At 41.5% G+C, this 18,450-nt stretch overlaps 2 protein-coding genes across 12 annotated transcripts in view; both read right to left on the minus strand.

Annotated features, from left to right (window-relative positions):
• Nucleotides 1-2,569, minus strand: part of DNAH7 (dynein axonemal heavy chain 7) — a 270,148-nt gene extending 267,579 nt beyond the window's left edge. For all 7 annotated transcript variants that reach the window (XR_012154342.1, XM_073306229.1, XM_073306230.1 and 4 more), the window contains exon 1: nt 2,472-2,569. Coding sequence is in view for 6 of the 7 variants with exons in the window: in XM_073306229.1 (XP_073162330.1) it covers nt 2,472-2,486 (15 nt within the window). In the remaining variant the exon portion in view is untranslated. The remainder of the gene's footprint in view (nt 1-2,471) is intronic.
• Nucleotides 2,570-12,031: 9,462 nt separating this feature from the next.
• STK17B (serine/threonine kinase 17b) overlaps nt 12,032-18,450 on the minus strand; it is a 30,569-nt gene continuing 24,150 nt past the window's right edge. For 4 of the 5 annotated variants that reach the window (XM_073306245.2, XM_078848003.1, XM_073306246.2 and 1 more), the window contains 2 exons: nt 16,693-16,872; nt 12,032-15,833 (listed from right to left, as the gene is read on the minus strand). In XM_073306245.2, coding sequence (XP_073162346.1) covers nt 15,551-15,833; nt 16,693-16,872 — 463 coding nt within the window. In that variant the 3' untranslated portion in view covers nt 12,032-15,550. The remainder of the gene's footprint in view (nt 15,834-16,692; nt 16,873-18,450) is intronic. The other variant, XM_073306248.2, reaches the window with a different exon arrangement.

The following is an 18,450-nucleotide window of genomic DNA, read 5'->3' on the forward strand; positions in this document are numbered from 1 at the left end:
TACACTGAAATCTCATCACATTTGGGTGTTGTGATATAAATGAGATGGTGATAGTGATAGAAGCCTGGCTGAAGTGATATAAAGATAGAGGCAGTGACAAGTACATACACAGTCATTATGGCAACTGTGGCAAGCACATGAAGGGAACAAGGTAGCAGTGGGCAAGAGTAACGCCAAGTGGTGATGGCAAGGGGCACAAGAGGTAACCACAGTAGTGGTGGTGGGCACATGAGTTCCTCGAGGCTGCAGCAGCAATAACAAGGTGTCACAGGGTGTCACAGGTTATTGCAACAGCAGGGAAATCATTGTAGAGTGGAGGGTGAAATCAGTGCAGGGGCGGGGAGGTGAAGTCAACACAGAGGCAGAAGGTAACTGTGGAGGGCAGATGTTAAGGCCACCGTAGAGTCAAGGGGTGACATTAGAGAGCTGTAGGAGAAGGAGCTAGGTCGGCGCAGTGGCAGGGGAGGTCACCGCGGGCAGGGGGAGTAAGCGGATCGGGACAGTGGAAGGGGAGGTCACCGCAGGCAGGGGGAGTAAGCGGGTCGGGACAGCGGCGGGGAGGTCACCGCGGGCAGGGGGAGTAAGCGGGTCGGGACAGCGGCAGGGGAGGTCACCGCGGGCAGGGGGAGTAAGCGGGTCGGGACAGCGGCAGGGGGCTCACCGCGGGCAGAGGGAGTAAGCGGGTCGGGACAGCGGCAGGGGAGGTCCCCGCGGGCAGGGGGAGTAAGCGGATCGGGACAGTGGAAGGGGAGGTCACCGCAGGCAGGGGGAGTAAGCGGGTCGGGACAGTGGCAGGGGAGGTCACCGCGGGCAGGGGGAGTAAGCGGGTCGGGACAGCGGCGGGGGGCTCACCGCGGGCAGGGGGAGTAAGCGGATCGGGACAGTGGAAGGGGAGGTCACCGCAGGCAGGGGGAGTAAGCGGGTCGGGGCAGTGGCAGGGGAGGTCACCGCGGGCAGGGGGAGTAAGCGGGTCGGGACAGCGGCAGGGGAGGTCCCCGCGGGCAGGGGGAGTAAGCGGGTCGGGACAGCGGCAGGGGAGGTCCCCGCGGGCAGGGGGAGTAAGCGGGTCGGGACAGCGGCAGGGGAGGTCCCCGCGGGCAGGGGGAGTAAGCGGGTCGGGACAGCGGCAGGGGGCTCACCGCGGGCAGGGGGAGTAAGCGGGTCGGGACAGCGGCAGGGGAGGTCACCGCGGGCAGGGGGAGTAAGCGGGTCGGGACAGTGGCGGGGGAGGTCACCGCAGGCAGGGGGAGTAAGCGGGTCGGGACAGCGGCAGGGGGCTCACCGCGGGCAGAGGGAGTAAGCGGGTCGGGACAGCGGCAGGGGAGGTCACCGCGGGCAGAGGGAGTAAGCGGGTCGGGACAGCGGCAGGGGGCTCACCGCGGGCAGAGGGAGTAAGCGGGTCGGGACAGCGGCAGGGGAGGTCCCCGCGGGCAGGGGGAGTAAGCGGGTCGGGACAGCGGCAGGGGAGGTCCCCGCGGGCAGAGGGAGTAAGCGGGTCGGGACAGCGGCAGGGGGCTCACCGCGGGCAGGGGGAGTAAGCGGGTCGGGACAGTGGCGGGGGAGGTCACCGCAGGCAGGGGGAGTAAGCGGGTCGGGACAGCGGCAGGGGGCTCACCGCGGGCAGAGGGAGTAAGCGGGTCGGGACAGCGGCAGGGGAGGTCACCGCGGGCAGAGGGAGTAAGCGGGTCGGGACAGCGGCAGGGGGCTCACCGCGGGCAGAGGGAGTAAGCGGGTCGGGACAGCGGCAGGGGAGGTCCCCGCGGGCAGGGGGAGTAAGCGGGTCGGGACAGCGGCAGGGGAGGTCCCCGCGGGCAGAGGGAGTAAGCGGGTCGGGACAGCGGCAGGGGAGGTCACCGCGGGCAGGGGGAGTAAGCGGGTCGGGACAGCGGCGGGGAGGTCACCGCGGGCAGGGGGAGTAAGCGGGTCGGGACAGCGGCAGGGGGCTCACCGCGGGCAGGGGGAGTAAGCGGGTCGGGACAGCGGCAGGGGAGGTCCCCGCGGGCAGGGGGAGTAAGCGGGTCGGGACAGCGGCAGGGGGCTCACCGCGGGCAGGGGGAGTAAGCGGGTCGGGACAGCGGCAGGGGGTCACTGTGGAAGGTAGCGGGAGGCCATGATGAGCTGGGGGAACCGCTGTAGCTGACACAGGAAGGTCAGTGCAGGATGGGGCAGGTCAGAGCCGGCGTGTCTCTGAGGGAGGGGGGGGCAGGGGAGGCCAGTGCAGGGCGGGCTGTTGCTTTTGGCGGTCGGGGAGAGCAGTACAGGTCGAGCGGTCACTGGGGGCTGAGGAGAAGGCAGTTGAGTGGGAGGGTCGCTGTAGCGGGGCCGGGAGTTGCTGTGCGGAGCACGGGGACGTCAGTAGGGGCGGCGGTCAGCACAGGCCTGGGGGGTCGCTGTAGGGGGCATGGGGCAGAGCGGGGGCGGAAGCCGCTGCACAGGCGTGGGGAGGTCGTCCCAAGACCCATCCCCCTCACCTGCTCGCTGCCCATGTCTGCAGCTCCTCCTGGGTCGGGGCCCCGCTCGCACGCACGCTCCTGCCAGCTCCCTTGGGGCCCAGTCGCCGGCGGCAGGAGGAGGAGGAGGGGCTGTTGTGTTGAAGGAAGCCCCGTTGCTTAGCAGCGGTTCGGGCCCAGGCTCCGCCTCCGCCGCGAGGCGCAGAGCGAATCCCAACGGTCCCCGCCGGCAGTGCGCGCGCCTGATTGGCCCGGAGCTTCGGAACGCCCCTAGGAGGTGGCTGGCGTTGGGCCGTAACGTTAGCGCTCAGTGCCGGTAACCCTGCTCTAAGGCCCGCCCACCAGCCAGCGCGGCCCGGCCTTAGGGCCACCCCCAAACTCTGTGACAGCGGCTCGGGGTTGGGGATTTCGGTTGTTCAATACCTGCCTCAGACGCAGCCGTGCGCCTTCCTACCGGCCGCCGAGGCGTAAACAGCACCCGGGGTGGCTGTACCTGGAGCCAGCTGCTAGGGCAGCCCTGGGGTCAACCCCACTGGCCCCTGCAGAAGTCGCGGTGGGTGGTCGTGGAAAGTCATGGAGCGTGAGAGGTCCCTGGCAGACACGGAGCCCGTCTGATGGGGAAGGAGACTAACGTAGCGCCCAGGCACACCGTGAAGAGTTCTGTGTCAGCTTGGCAGAAGTTGGTCCCCTAAAAGACGTAACTTCACCGAGCTTGGTTCACCTGTCAACAAGTACTGTTAATATTCCTGGTGAAATATCCACCTCCCTAACAGTAAACAGTCACAACAAAACAAAACGTTCTGCTGTTCTGCAACATTCAAAATAATTTTTGTATTGATTTTGGAATGATTCCTAGAAAGTCAAAGAGAGCAAACTTAACACATTGACCTGTTAATTGCAGGCAACACCAAGAGAGGAACAAAGATCGTATTTAAATAAGAAAACAGTTCTGTATAAGTTCTTATCGACACCTAATTTCCTTGATAATTGCATTAGCTTCTTTTGGCCACTGAGGGGTGTACGTTCAACATTAAAACTGAAATGCTCTGCTAAAGGAAAAACAGTATATTCAGGAATGAACACCAGAAACATGACAATGTACTCCTTTGCTACTGATTTATAGTTACAATTTTCATTGTCCCACACAACCACAATTCAAGCATTAACATGTGAAGAAGTGTTTTCTGCTTGGTAAACTTGGGGGTCTGGTCCTGCTTTCCCTGAAGTCAATGGAATGTTGTTATTGTCTTCATTGAGATTGAGGGCAAAAGTGAAACCTTGTGCTGGACTATGCCCAGAAATTGCACCAATTTAACCAAACCTGGTACTAAATCAATACGGCTAACTCAATTCACCTCTTCTGTGTAGACACTCTTAAATCAGTTTGTATCCACACAAGGATTGCACCAATTGAACTAAATCAATTTAGAAACCAAATTTAGTTAAATTGGTGCAGTTTCTGTATGTAAGCTGAGACCATGTTTGTTTTCATACACTCATAGACTTTAAAGTCAGAAGGGACCATTATGATAATCTAGTCTGACCTCCTGCACAACACAGGTCACAGAATCTCACCCACCAACTCCTGTAACAAACCGCTTACTGAAATCCTCAAATTGTGGTTTAAGACTTCAAGGTGCAGAGAATTCTCCTGCAAGTGACCCGTGCCCCATGCTGCAGAGGAAGGCAAAAAAACCCCAGGGCCTCTGCCAATCTGCCCTGGAGGAAAAGTCCTTCCTGACCCCAAATATGGCAATCAGCTAAACCCTGAGCATATGGGCAAGACTCACCAGCCAGACACCCAGGAAAGAATTCTCTGTAGTAACTCAGATCCCACCGCATCTAACATCCATCACAGGCTATTGGGCATTTTCAACAGGATGACAAAATAGTTTTATATTAAACAACCACATACTAAAAGGAAACCAATTTCACATATGCTTGCTTTATATCATTTTTCTGATACTATAGTTTCTATAAAATCATTCTTTTGAACAGTGTGTGTGTTCTTGCTTATAGTGATATTAAGTGAAAGTTTCATCCTTAGAAATAGGAAGAAATTGATTTTAATGGAGCTATGCTGATTTATATCAGCTTAAGATCTGGCCCATTCTTTTTTAAACAGCAAGGCCCAATCCTGTGAGTTCATGGCAGTCCCCAAGACTCAGTGAAGTCAGTGGGTGTTATAACTTGCAATATGAGTCACCAAATTAGACAGCTGCTTACCAAATTGATGCACAGGAGGATGGGGCTGAGAGCACTACTCAGTTCACTTGACTTTCAGCCTTGTACGTCATATGCTTCAGATGCTCATGTTATTTATTTGATCATATTTTGGTTTTTATCAGGTAAGCAAAAAGCTATCACTATCTAAAGTGCTATGACTATCTAAAGTAATACTTCATCCTTTTATTTGTCCAATAAAACAGCTTGTCCTGTTTTATTAGTCAGTGACTTCCTAGTTACATAACTATATTTACATTATTGCTTGGGGCAACAGAAAAACTTTCCTTATTTGATCTGCCAGTTCTTTAGAAAAGTATGTTGTTACTATATCAGCAACCAGTTCTAATTTGACAAAAGGTTACAAGTGTGAAACAGAGCATACAGTTTGAACATTTCAATTAGTAGAAGGTTTTACATTACAATAATTACAGTTACCATATTTATCCAGAAAGTGACCCTTTCTGCTCTTTCAATGATAAAGAATTTGTGGTCATGAGAGGAAGTCCCACTTGATAAGCTGTACCTGCAACTGAATGGCTCAATATAAAGGGGAGTGTGTGGAACTGCAAATTCAAGAAAGGCTCAGAGCTAGGCACTTAAACCTTTGTGGCTCTTACTACTACTTACGGTACCTAAATACAAAATTTAGATCCTCAAAAATCCCCACTCAGCTGCCACTTAATACAGTAGTTGCCAACATTTCCTGGACACCTAAGTTTCTGCTAATAAAGTCTCCTGGTGCCTAAATTTCTGCCAAAGTGCATGCACAAAACTGTCTTGAGCTGCTTGGTGCCCAGCTCCTGCCTAAGTCCTGGTGGCACTTACAAACTGTGCGTACCCTACCTATCTGACCTGCAGGTCCTAATCTGATAGATGTTCTCAGAGCATGCCTAATCCACAAAGAACACAGCTGAGGAGAAACAGCTGCTGTCATCCCAATACCCTAATGGTTAAAGCATTCACCAAGGATGTGGGAGACAGATTCAAATTCCCACTCTGCGTGATATGGAGCAGGGAGTTGATTCCACATTGCCCATCTTCTAGGTGAGTGCCCTAACCATTGGGTATTTGGACACACACATCCCTGCCTGCTCCAAATATTGCCAATCTGGTCATCCAGAAAATGTAGGAAGGGAAATCCGTAAAGCAGATTGGATTCAGCTATTGTGGAGCAAGGGTAGATCCTAAAGGTAGCAACATATATTAAGCACATTTCCATGTCTCCAATAATTCTCCTAAAGCATACAATCAAGCCAACATAAGTTGTAACAATTTTTATTTTCAGTGATCAGTAAATGCTCATTTAGCAAATTCATATTTATGGTTCAAAGAATCACAATGAAAAGCCATTAGGAGTCTCACCTAGTCATATTTTATGTAGTCCTTAATCTCAGGATCTGGAAAGCATTACAATTTTTTTCTATAAATAACTGTTCCTTTCACATTGTCCATAGGAATTTCCTCCTTTACACAGAAGTCCCTAAGAAGTTCAGATTAGGTTATGTTATTGTTTCCTACTCTTTTTCCCCCCTCTACACAGGTTTACTGATCTCAAAGATGCAGCTGCCTCGTCTGTCACTTGCAGAATGTTTGAATCAAATTCCTAAAGTGACAATTAAGTACTTTTAACTTAAACAGAACCTATATTAACTGAGTTAAAGAGTCTTGCCCAAGGCCATAGAAAGATTCAGTACCAAAAGTGGAAGTCTTTGGCTCCCAAGTCCTGAGCTTGGTCCACACCTCTCTTTTATGAGAAATCCAACAACCAAGCTGTTAGAAATAACTCAGCTAAATGCAAAACAAAAACCAGAACAACTTCATCACTCAATTAAATCTCTTATAAATAAGCGGGGTGGGAGGGAAGCCCCAGAGTAAAAACAATGAAAGGATGAGGGAAGAGCCTATACAATAAAAGTTTCTAGTGCAGAATGTATGTTAAAAAACAAACCCTGAACACCCCTACCCCCAACACACACACACAAGGAAAAACAGAGTCCACCTTTAGCAGCCAAAGTACACATAGTATATATTGTAACCTATAAAAAGACTAGTCTAGATTAGAGGAATTCACTCCAAGTACAAAAGGGTAGGGTAGAGAGCAAGGTAAAAGATGGTTAGGGAGCAGAACAGAGGGAAATGGCAACATTTTGAAGACAGGAAAACTGAGCAGTGTTCCATTATTTGAAGACAGTTCTTACTGGTAGCTCTGCCTACTATTAAAGTTTAATGAAATAAGGTAGAAAACCTTATATTCATGTACATTTAAATTCACAGTAAAATTTAAAACAAATGCAAAAGTTACAGTTCTTAAACCATATTAGACATGTTTGGGACTTTAATAATAAACAACGAATATAAAGCTAGATTGTAGCTGGCCCTACTCGGGTTATATAAGAACCTTACATTTCTTTTGTGCCCTTTACACAGGAGTCTCATTGAAACTGAAAGGAATAAACTCCTAAGTCACTTAGAAACTTTAAAAAATGTACTCTATATCTCAGTTTCTCCTCCCAGGCTATTTTGTTTACCAAATTTCTCCCACCACCTTCTTGTTGTCTTATTTCTTTTAGAAATTTAAGTTGTAACTTCTTTGAGACAGAGACCTTTTATTTTTATTTATCTTTAAAATAATATGCACACCCACAGCTGTGCTTTGCAAATTAATAATATGGTCCTCTGATGTTAGTGCATCAGCTATATCTCAGGTGTCTGCAACACCCAATGAAGAGGGCAATTTTTGGTCTTGGATTTTGTTTTAAAAAAAAAAAACACCTTATTTTCAGTTTTGTTCTTTGCTTCATTAGTTAGATAGTTTGCAGGCCAGTAGCACTACTGAGTTGGGAAAATTATGATGTTGAAAAACACACAAAGGGTGAGACTTCTTTTTTTTTTAAAGTGACTAAGTCATTTGACTTTCAATGTGAATTGTGCTCCTAATCACTTAGATGCTTTTGCAAATCACACCCAAACTGCCTAGGGTTACAAAACAGATCGCTGCACCCACATCTCTACTTACCTTAGTGCACATGCTCTGCCCCTCTTGGAATTTCTTTACACTACATTCTTGTTCTTGAGAGATTTCAGCATAGCAACTGTGTTAGTCTGTATTCGCAAAAAGAAAAGGAGTACTTGTGGCACCTTAGAGACTAACAAATTTATTTGAGCATAAGCTTTCCTGAGCTACAGCCCACTTCATCTGAGTAATTTCCAGAGTTTTTTTTTTTTTAAACATACTGGGCAAACTGACTATATTAACTAAAGTTAAAAATCAAAAGATTTGTGGGTACTTCAGAAAGAGACTCCAATTTGCCCAGTAAGGTAAGAGTCACTATTGTGTATGGCATGAAAATAGTTTAAGTGAATATACAAGCATTTTGGTAACTGTTGTTCTAAATTATTATTTCTAGTCCCTAAATTTAAGTTTTCACATATTTAAAGTGATCTTTCACACAGTCGAAGTTTGTGTTTTTGGTTTTTTAATGCGGTTTACTCTACATTTAGATATTAAGGTAACTTTCATATGGTCTATTCTTTCAGATTACTGAGTGCACCTTTTAGGGTAGCAGCCGTGTTAGTCTGTATCCGCAAAAAGAAAAGGAGTACTTGTGGCACTTTAGAGACTAACAAATTTATTTGAGCATGAGCTTTCATGAGCTACACCTTGTGACATGCTGAGCTGCACCCTAAACTCCCTGCCTTAAGTTGGAGTTGAAAGCACTTGGCACTTTGTCATATCAGATCCTTAGTGGGGGAGGGGGAAATGAAGTAGCGTTTCCACTTATTGAATCCATTCAGTGCAAGTTAATGTAGCAAGCTGAATTAAATCAAATCATTTGGTAAGAACACTTCCATAATTGTAGCCCTCTAGCTACCCTTATGCCAGCAGTATGGTGCATATTCATTTATTCAATGAATTTTATCTCTGAGCTACATGTGCATATCCCATTAGAACTTTAGTTCACAATATGGTAGTCACAGCTGATTCACTGAGAGATTAATGGAACTATTAAAAATGAGGGTCAAGGATTTTTGCACAAATATGGGATCATTGTTACCAAAAGTCAAGTAAGGGATTTAATAATCTGAAGTTAACAGTTGAGTTGATTTATGTTAAAATAACAGGCATGACTTTTATATACATTGTGTATAGTATCATAACTCCAAAGTTCAATTAAATGAAGTTAGAATTTCAAACAGCCATTAAACTATCACTTTAAATCATAATACATGCAGGAAATTACATATGGAAAGGTTGGTGCGTTAGCAACTGGTAACCATGGTCTTTCAGTTCAAGGATTGTTTGCTCGTTTTATACAGCAAAGTAGGGAGATGATGAGGTTAAAGTTGCATGCAATATTTATATACTGTATATAGAAACTCGGTAAAACTGAAAACTGAATGGATGCATGAAATATGTTTGTTTTGCACAATCATATTTCTGAAAAATTGCTTTATAATGGTAGGAAGGACTATATATCACATAAGTAATTGCATCCTTATCTACAAAAGTCAAACCCTTCGCATACTTGCACAAACACTACAAATAAACTTCAACAATTCTGAGAATAAGAGACTGCAATCAAAATCAAGTTATAGCAGTGACTCAGTGCAGTCATATTTTCCTTCTTCTACGAGAAGGGAGAGATACACTCACACTTTTGGTAACAATGATCCCATATTTGTGCAAAAATCCTTGAACCTCATTTTTAATAGTTCCATTAATATCTCAGTGAATCAGCTGTGGCTTCTGTAGTACAATGTAGCCCTCCTAGTGTGTATTCACACTTTTGGAAATTTGGTGTCAGCAAACAGACCACTATGGAAGGGACATTTCTGAAAACTTAGGAGAGACTCATTTCAGATGGGAGCAATTTGATTTACATCAATTCAGTCTAGGGAGGGAAGGATGGGGAATGGCCCAATGTTTACTGCATGGGTAAACTGTCAAATGATTTGGTGCCTGATTGTGAGAGATGCTGAACACCTGCATTTCTGACCGAAATCTATAGAAACTCTGCAGATTCAGCACTTTTGAAATCAGGCCCTTTATCTACAAGTGAACATCACAGATGCAACATAGGACAGCAAGGGGGTTTATAAAGGGACAAAATAGAAGGTCTGCTTATCTAAATCATCAGCAGTATAGGGCAATAATCCAGCCAGCATTTTAATGCTGGTGATTTAGCCAAGTACACCATTAGATTTTACAGGGTTTTATTCTGACTTTGACGTATGCTACCACACTGGCTCTGCTGGGTCTCCAAAATAAAGGACAAAAATAGTCACTGTTGTTACTTTATCAGCTTCAGTAGAATTACACCAGCAATTAATTGCTCAGTGTATTTGTCCTCATACCAGATTTTTTTTTTTAAAGCAGCTTTGTAAAAACATCTTTGAATTAATTCCCTCATATCCTTGCATCCATAAAGGCCATTAGCTCCTCTCTGCAGTAGAGCAGAATGAGAATTAGAAATAGTCCAAATGGCAAAGATGAGATGAGCCATACTAGAGGTTATAATTACAGTAAATCTCTAACACTACATAATGTTCACACACAAGAATATATGCAGCATAATGTGAAAAAGGTTTTAGCAGTATACATTTGGAATAGTTATATTACACAAGTGACTCACAGGCTAGTGAGCATGACTAGAGAATTGGTCAAATAATCATTCATGAGCTAGGGACTGGGCTTTGGTATGGAAATTGAGTGTGTTTCAGTGTGTATGGGCACATATGAAATGTTCACTTGCAAAATGTAGGAGCATGGTACTGGATTTTAAGGTAAGTGCTATTAGTATGGTGCTTGAGATTTTCATGTCCGTTAGTAGTTTTCCTTACCAGGTGCTGTAGATTGAATCTCCCACTTCCTAACCTCTGTCGGAGTGCTCCACAGGAAGGAACTGGAAAGCTCAAGAGACTAGTTATGGGATATAGAACTTTCCATCTCTAAATTGTCAGCTCACATCCAGGCCAACTTTCCACAGATATAGAATTCTCTCCCAGAAGGTACTGAACAACTACAAATCACTACCTTCAGCACCATCCAAATCTCTCTTTACAACGGCATTTCTACAGTGTACTCCTCCCACCCTCCCCAGCCATGCTAGTAAAGGAGAATAGGAAGAGAAGACATGGAAGCTTACTTGTATAATTCTGTCAGGCATGCTGATACATGGTAATGTTCACTATAAAACTACCTAGAAAGTCTGTCCATGCCAACATCTCTTAAAAATACCCTTGGCTATTTGGATTGTGATTAGATAAAATATAAATATTGAACTGAGTCTTAGAATGAACACTTGATGGTAACCATCTTAACAGGAATTTTAGATTGATCATTGTGGCTGAATTCTGCCCTGTGATAATGTACTCCTGGCCAGAGAAGTTTTGCACTTCAATCTTTCCCAAGATTTCAAGGGTAAAAATCTTTGACCCTCTGAGGTCTTCATTGGGGTCAGGAATTCACTGTGTTTTTCCTTCTGCTCTAAAAGAAACCACAATTTGAAGTGTTGTCACAGCAAAGGCCTGATCCTGGAAACCTTACTTAGGAGGAGTTCTATTGACTTATTAGAGCTTATGTCAAGGTTTAATAAAAGTTTTCTGAATCAAAGTTTTCTAAGATATATCTTACACATTTACAGTTTGTCACTGTATAATTCAACTCAAAATTACATATTTATGGCTTTTTCTATATTGAAATTAATATGTGAATTTTTCTATATAATGGTTCATCAGTACAGCAGGCTATCCATTTGTCTAATATACAGAGCTGGCAAAGAAGCACTTCCAAGTTTGATAGCTGGCAGAAATAAAGGCACAATTTCCCCCGACTTCTTTCAGCACAGAGTCCAGCAAACTTGTTAACCAGTTCTCTCTGCTATGGGTTTCTGAAAATGTTATACAATTAATTTCTAGTTAGCAAAACATTTGTGGTTGAATTTACAGAGTTACCAATTGCCACCTAGAACAGAGATTATTCTGCTAACATCACATTTCTCAGGGAGACCAAAATCAGAGCGGAGACTCACCATTCTTGTTTTATTTCAAAATTAGTTCTACTATGTTACTAATGGGGGAAACGAGTATTTAATAAATAGGATTTTGTTTTTAGTATATGAAGCACATTGGATAAAAGTTTTATGGGCAGAAAATTTGAGAGAGTTGAAGTGAATACTGCAGTAATGCCAAAACAAATACATGGGGATACTGTTCCCTTCACAGAACACACAACTCAGTCATGACGTTCTAAACACAAACAGAACAACACTTATGTCAATGGGATCTTTATGTAGCAACTGCAGTATCCAGCCTGTACTAGTGAATTACTACCCATTTATTACACACACAATATATGAAGTTCTCTAGAAGAGTATAATTTATTTTTAGACCATCAGCCTATTAACATTCAACTTAACTTTAAGGAGTTTACAGCCTTTAGAAAGGACAACCATCTGCTAAATAAACAACATGGATATTACATACCTGTTTATCTTATGCTGTTGAGGTATGCAGATCACCACTGGGTTAGTGTTTTAAGTCAAGACACTTAATATTTGGACTGGCCCATTTCATGTGTTTGACTCATTTTGCTTCTTATCTTCTCTCTTTAGCTGGTTGGCATAGTGCTGGTTCTCTACAGAGAGACTAATGAAACCTGAACACCAGCATTTCTTTCTTATATAATATTTTAAAATGCCTCTCCTTTCCTCTAAACATTTTACACCTAAAATTAAACTATAAAAGGACAAGAGTTCTGTCCCTCCATGTACATTAAGCAGAAACACTTTTTTCCCCTCATAGATTTAATCCAGATTCAAATGTATGCAGCATTCCAGATATGAAATTAATAAGTGTAAGGATGTGGTGGCATTTCAAAATGCTACATTCACTAACTTATCAGATGAACTTTACACAGAGCACAAGACATTAGCTGGAAAGCCACTTTTTCTGATTAGAAAATACTATGTGTACAAATTGTTGAATAAAGTCACATTTCAATACAAAATGTTTGTTTATACAAAATAATTCAGGAATTGCATAGAAATTACATCAGTTATCTTAATAAAATATTACTATGACCATTTACATTCTGTTTTTACTAGTCCCCAATAACATGACACTAAGCACAATGGGCTACCAAAGAACAACTGTACCTTAAATGAAATTACATATGTTAAAGAAAATAATGGCATGCACAATACAAAATTCTTATAAAATTAAACATTTATATTAATCCAAACAATTTAAAATTCTGGCTCCAGTTATATTGGAATTTACATACAAAAATACAGATGTTTACAAAATTTGAAAAAGCTCTATTGGATAAAACCAAAATTCACTTATTCAAACTTAAAAGATAACTTAAGACCAGAAAAAAACAGTAACAAATGTAAACATTTATCAAATATCATGGTGGAAAGTTTCTTTATGGAATATTTCCTGTATTTTGTTTAAAGTGCTGGTATATATGGTTATGACTTTATACTTTGCATAACCTGTATCATATGTTAAAAGAAATAGTAATATTAATGTGTGAGCGATTCCAGTTTTAAAATTAAGAATTTAGCAGTAATTTGGACAGTTTAGATTATATTACAATTATTTTTTGTAAACAACTTTTTATAGCTGAATCTGTTGTACTGTTTTGACATTTCTTCTCTTCATCTTAAGTGAACTTTCAATTCTGAATGTATAAAAATACTTTTATTTCAATACACTGTAATTAGATTAAGTTCTTCTGAGAAGAAGATAGAAATACCTTAGTTTAAAACTATTGGGTAAAAGCAAGGCCTTCCAAAATTTAAAAAAAACAAAACAAAAAAAACCCCTAACTTGTTTATTAACTGCCTCCACAAAGTCGACTTATTTCTCAGTTATCGATTCATAGAAAAGAATAATGTATACATAACATTAATATGTACAGATGAGATAGTGGAGTCCCCTAATAACTAGGTAGCTCAGCTTGTTCATGGTTGAACACATACTGGTATTAAAAACAATATCACATGGATATCAGTCTTTATAAAGAGAACAGAAAAGACTGGATTTTAACACATAAAAAGTTAAGGCCTGATCCTGCAAACTTTACTCAGCTGGAACTTCCATTCAGATCAACAGGAGTATTAACCAAGTAAAGAGAGCATTATTGGACTCATTTGTCTGTTAAGTTGGATTTAATATACAAATTGCTTAAAATATTTTTTATTCCATCCTCTTGTTATAAAGGTACTTAAAATACAACATTTTATTACATATTAATAAAATGAGCATTTACATTATTTCAATGTTTGATATTTTCTCTTGAATTTTAACGAGAAATTGCTTAAATATGACAGGATCAAAATGCACATTTGAGGAAGCATCTTGCAACTAACTAAATATCACAATTCTCATTATGTAAGACAAATGAGACATCCACACTGAGGAGGATTTAGTCTAAGCTATGCAGATTCGAAGATCCAGGAAATAGTTTAAAGTGCCATTTACTTTCATAATATTTCAAAAAGCTTTAATTACTTCCATTCCCTATCCGAAAAGGCTCCCATTTTCACACTATTAATAAACGCAGTTAGGACCTGATCAACATTTGCTCCAACCTGAAACTTGGCATAATGCAGTGGTTTTTTTCAAGAGCATGGGAACAAGAGGAATAAAAAAAACCTAAAAAACCCTGCCTTTATTTTTTGTAAGATGGAGAGTACAAAACAGAATGTTTTCAAAAATTGATAGATTTATATAACCAGAGCTCTGAATTTTAATTCTGAAATTTTGCAGCCAATTTCTCAGCATGAGTAAGTACTTTGAGGAAAAATAGTTTGGTTGTAAAAATTATGCAAGCAAATTAACACACTCTCCATCCCACATCTATCAGCTTTTTAACACATCCTTAATGTGGATGCACAGGCAATAAATGACTATGCGCTGCTATTAGTCTCATCATCTCTGATTTTTAAGAGGTATGTACACTAAACTATTATGGGTATTGGAATATTTATAGTTTACTGTGCAATCTGTATTTCAATACAATCCAGATATATGTATATGGAGACTGATATATATGGAGACAACTTTTGAGCATGTACACTTGTTTCAATATGCACTTCAGTGCAAGACTTTTCACACTCTTACAATTAGATTTGTTTATGAAGCAAGGATCTTCAGCAATAAGACTGGCAACCTACCCTTATTCTATTCTAGTATTCCAGAAATATTTATGCTAGCATATTAAAAGTACCTGCCACATGCAGTACACTATCCACAAGTAACCAGTCAGCTAAGGCAGAAAGATTATCCTTACCCACAGCTAAACATTCTAAGTAAACAGTATTTGCTGAATGCATCCAATATATCCCAATATTCTGCTGATTTTAAATGCTTAGTTAACAAATGATGGCACGGTCACTGTAGCGAAAGGCTGTCAGAAATTATTAGTTTCAATTTCTCTGCTTCAATCCATTATCAAGTCTTAGTCACAAAAATGTGCTTATATTATTAGATCACTGTCTTGAGCATTTTTATAAGTTGTTTAACTAGAGTCCATTTATTAACATTCAAAAGTTTTTACATTTTTATTCTCTACTTTATTATATTAAACATTTTTTGGACTAAAACTTGAAAAGTGCAAATATATTCAACTAAATCGCCTTCAAAACATAAGGCTCTCCCCTGATGACAGAATTCCAGTTTCTCAGGAGTAAAAGCCATTGCCAGCAATGGACATGAAAGGAAGTACCCATCAGAGGATCACTCGAAAGTGCATTTCAGTATAACCATGCTGCACGAATGGACAAGCCATAATCTCACAATATTCACCACTGGAATAGATTAGAATCCTAAATTCAGTTCAGAGAACCTGCACAGACAGACATATGTTAACATACTAAGTCTGTCATAAAGTCTTGAGGATGTTGCAATGAATCATCAAACCGAAAACGTTTAGACACTGTACTGCTGTCTTCTGGAATGTTCTCTTTATCTGCTCGGTCACTGCAGGTACTATTACAAATTGGTTTAGTATTCCTTTCCTCTGAACACTTTGTTGTGTGTTCCTGCATTGAAGAAGGACAGGAAGATTCTTCAGGACTACGCAATAACATTAATTCTCCTTGTTTCAGCCAAGAATGAGAGAGACAGGCCTCTGCTGTTGGTCTTTCCCTTTAAAAAAGAAAGAAAAAAAAAGAAAATCAAAAGTAAGCTCTTTTATTTAAATAAGTGAAAGTACTAACCTCTTATATGGAATGCACAGCTTATTTCACAAACAAACAAAAAAATCAAGAGTTTGGACATGTGAAAGATGGACAGCCTTGGAGAGTGAAGTCTCCAAGTATTAGGAAGTATTAGGAAGGGCAACAATTTTACAGCATCCTCAGATTGTTGCCTTCTTACTGCCAACACAACTACAGAGGACTACCTGGATTCTAGTTTAGCTCAGGTTTCAGAGTTGTTAACCAAAATGCAAATGGCGGGTCAAACTTTGCCCTCCACATCTTAAGATCATTTACTTATAGGTAAAAGTTGGCCAGCAGAACTATTATTTACAATGCATACGCAAAAAATATATTCAAGACCGAGCATGTGATCTGGCAGTTAGTTTATTTGCAAGTTGAGCAAATTTGATTTGGAAGTCATGATGGCATTTTTTGAAGTAAAATTGCTTTTAAGCAAATAGCATCTTACTACATAGAAAAGTCAGTTACAATCGGACATTACCACCAGATAATCTGATATACAGTCAGAATATCTGATAACTTTACAATTCAACATTTAAACAGAATTTCCATTATTGGGATCTCACTGGTCAACTCAGATTTTCCATTTGAATCCAGCACATTCTAAATATTTATACCACATAGAATGTATCCATATGAAAACCAACAATTTTATGTTAAATGGTCACTGGTCTTATCACATTTATACTACAGTAGCACCCAAAGTCCCCAATCAGGATCAAGACCTTGCTTTGTCAGATGCTTACAAACAAATAGAAAGATGCACCGAAGAATCTGCTACCTACTCTGGGTTTTTGACAAGAAGTTTTTCAATGAAGTCTCTGGCCAGGTATGAAACTGATGCAAAAGTTTCTTCTGAATACTCCACATTGATTTGAGAGATATTGAGGAAAGTTTCTTGATTATCTGCCCCCACAAATGGAGATTCTTGAGTTAGCAACATATATGAGATTACACCAATATTCCTGAAATGAAACAAGATGTAATTTATCTTTCGTCCTAAATTATAAGTAAAATAGACAGCAAAATGAATTATCTCCCTTTATCGTTGGTGCTATGGTCAGTGTTCCTTGTTATTTCTCATTCCACTGGCAACAAAAGAACCAAAGCAAGCCACAGTTCTAAGCAATTTGATTACATATACATGCAATACCTGATATGTGTTTCTTAATGCATCATTCAGAGCATTAAGTGATTTTGCTGGTATGCCACTTGCTCTTCCTAGCAGTCAAGAGTGAAAGTTGCTCGGCTACTTAAATCTGCTCCAGCCATTTCTTTCTTGCAGCCGCCATCACTCAATTACCTTCTACTTTGGAGGGTAGGATAGAGTGTGTTTTCCAAAATCAACATTAACGCTTTGTTTTGAATTCACCAATACAGGCACACAAGAGGAATGTGGTTAGCAACCCACATGAAGTCCAGACACATCATCATCCCACAGTTACGTCACCTTTATCCCAATTGTACAAGAAAGCATTAGAGGGAATCAAAAGTATTCAATCTGCTGAATACAAAAGTTATTTAGCATAGAACTACACTACAGCTGGGTAATCATGGCTTTCATTTCACTAGCAACTCCAATTAAAAAAAAAGTTTAGGTTCAGGTCAAAAACAAAAAACAAATTTTTCAGCAAGTCAAAAACTCAGTGTTTGGTTTGATCTGGCTCAGTTTCTCCTTTTGAATTTGGGTATTTTAACAAAAAGGAAGGGAAGACTCACATATTAGCCAAAAGTGGTGGTGGTTTCCATATAACTTTTCGCTCAGTGGTTGGGGATATGGAAGACTGATGTGAAGAAGGGATTTGAACTTTTTGTCCAATACTGCAGAACAGTACCCCGGCTACTGCACTATAGAATATTCTGGTGTAGGTCTATCTCAATCTCTCCTGTAGAAGCTGTTCCACTTTTTATAAATTAAAGTCATTGGAGCAGGTCTCCTACATCCTAGGTGAGTGTTCTAACCTCTAGAGTCATTCTCAAACTTGCTCATGTGCAGTGACTATGAATTGCCACTACGGCAAGGCCTGGATGTCAAGACTGTCCTTACCACGAAGTTGAGTCTTAGTGCTGTGGAAATAGAATACCTAAAGAAGCTTCTCCCTGCCTGGGTGATATTACCACTACTTTCTACCCCAGATTATGGAGCAATTCCTCAGTAGTTATGACATTTCCTTTGCCAGAAACTGGATATTCATTTCCTGATTCAAAAGGACTGTGTAGCTGAATTAAGAGATTGCTATAGATCCAATACCCTACCAATTTTTAAAAGATGCACCTATTTTAAATGTATCTTGCAGGAAAGAGGAAACTCTTTTGCTCTTTATTCTTAAAATAAGAGAAATTTCCTTTTTTTTACCTCCCCACTCTAAACACGATTTTTACAGCAAATTGTATCCCCCGTAGTTCACATTTTACATAGTTTTGGAGGATAAAGTAAATGCATTTGACCAATAGCCAGCTACTGTTCTGGCATGATATGCTGTCAAAGGCAATCCGTTCCTACTGTTCCTAGCACACCTTTTCAGACCGTTTTGGAGCACTAG

This window comes from Lepidochelys kempii, chromosome 11 (genome assembly GCF_965140285.1).
Source record: "Lepidochelys kempii isolate rLepKem1 chromosome 11, rLepKem1.hap1, whole genome shotgun sequence".
In the NCBI taxonomy this organism is placed as follows: Eukaryota; Metazoa; Chordata; order Testudines; family Cheloniidae; genus Lepidochelys; species Lepidochelys kempii.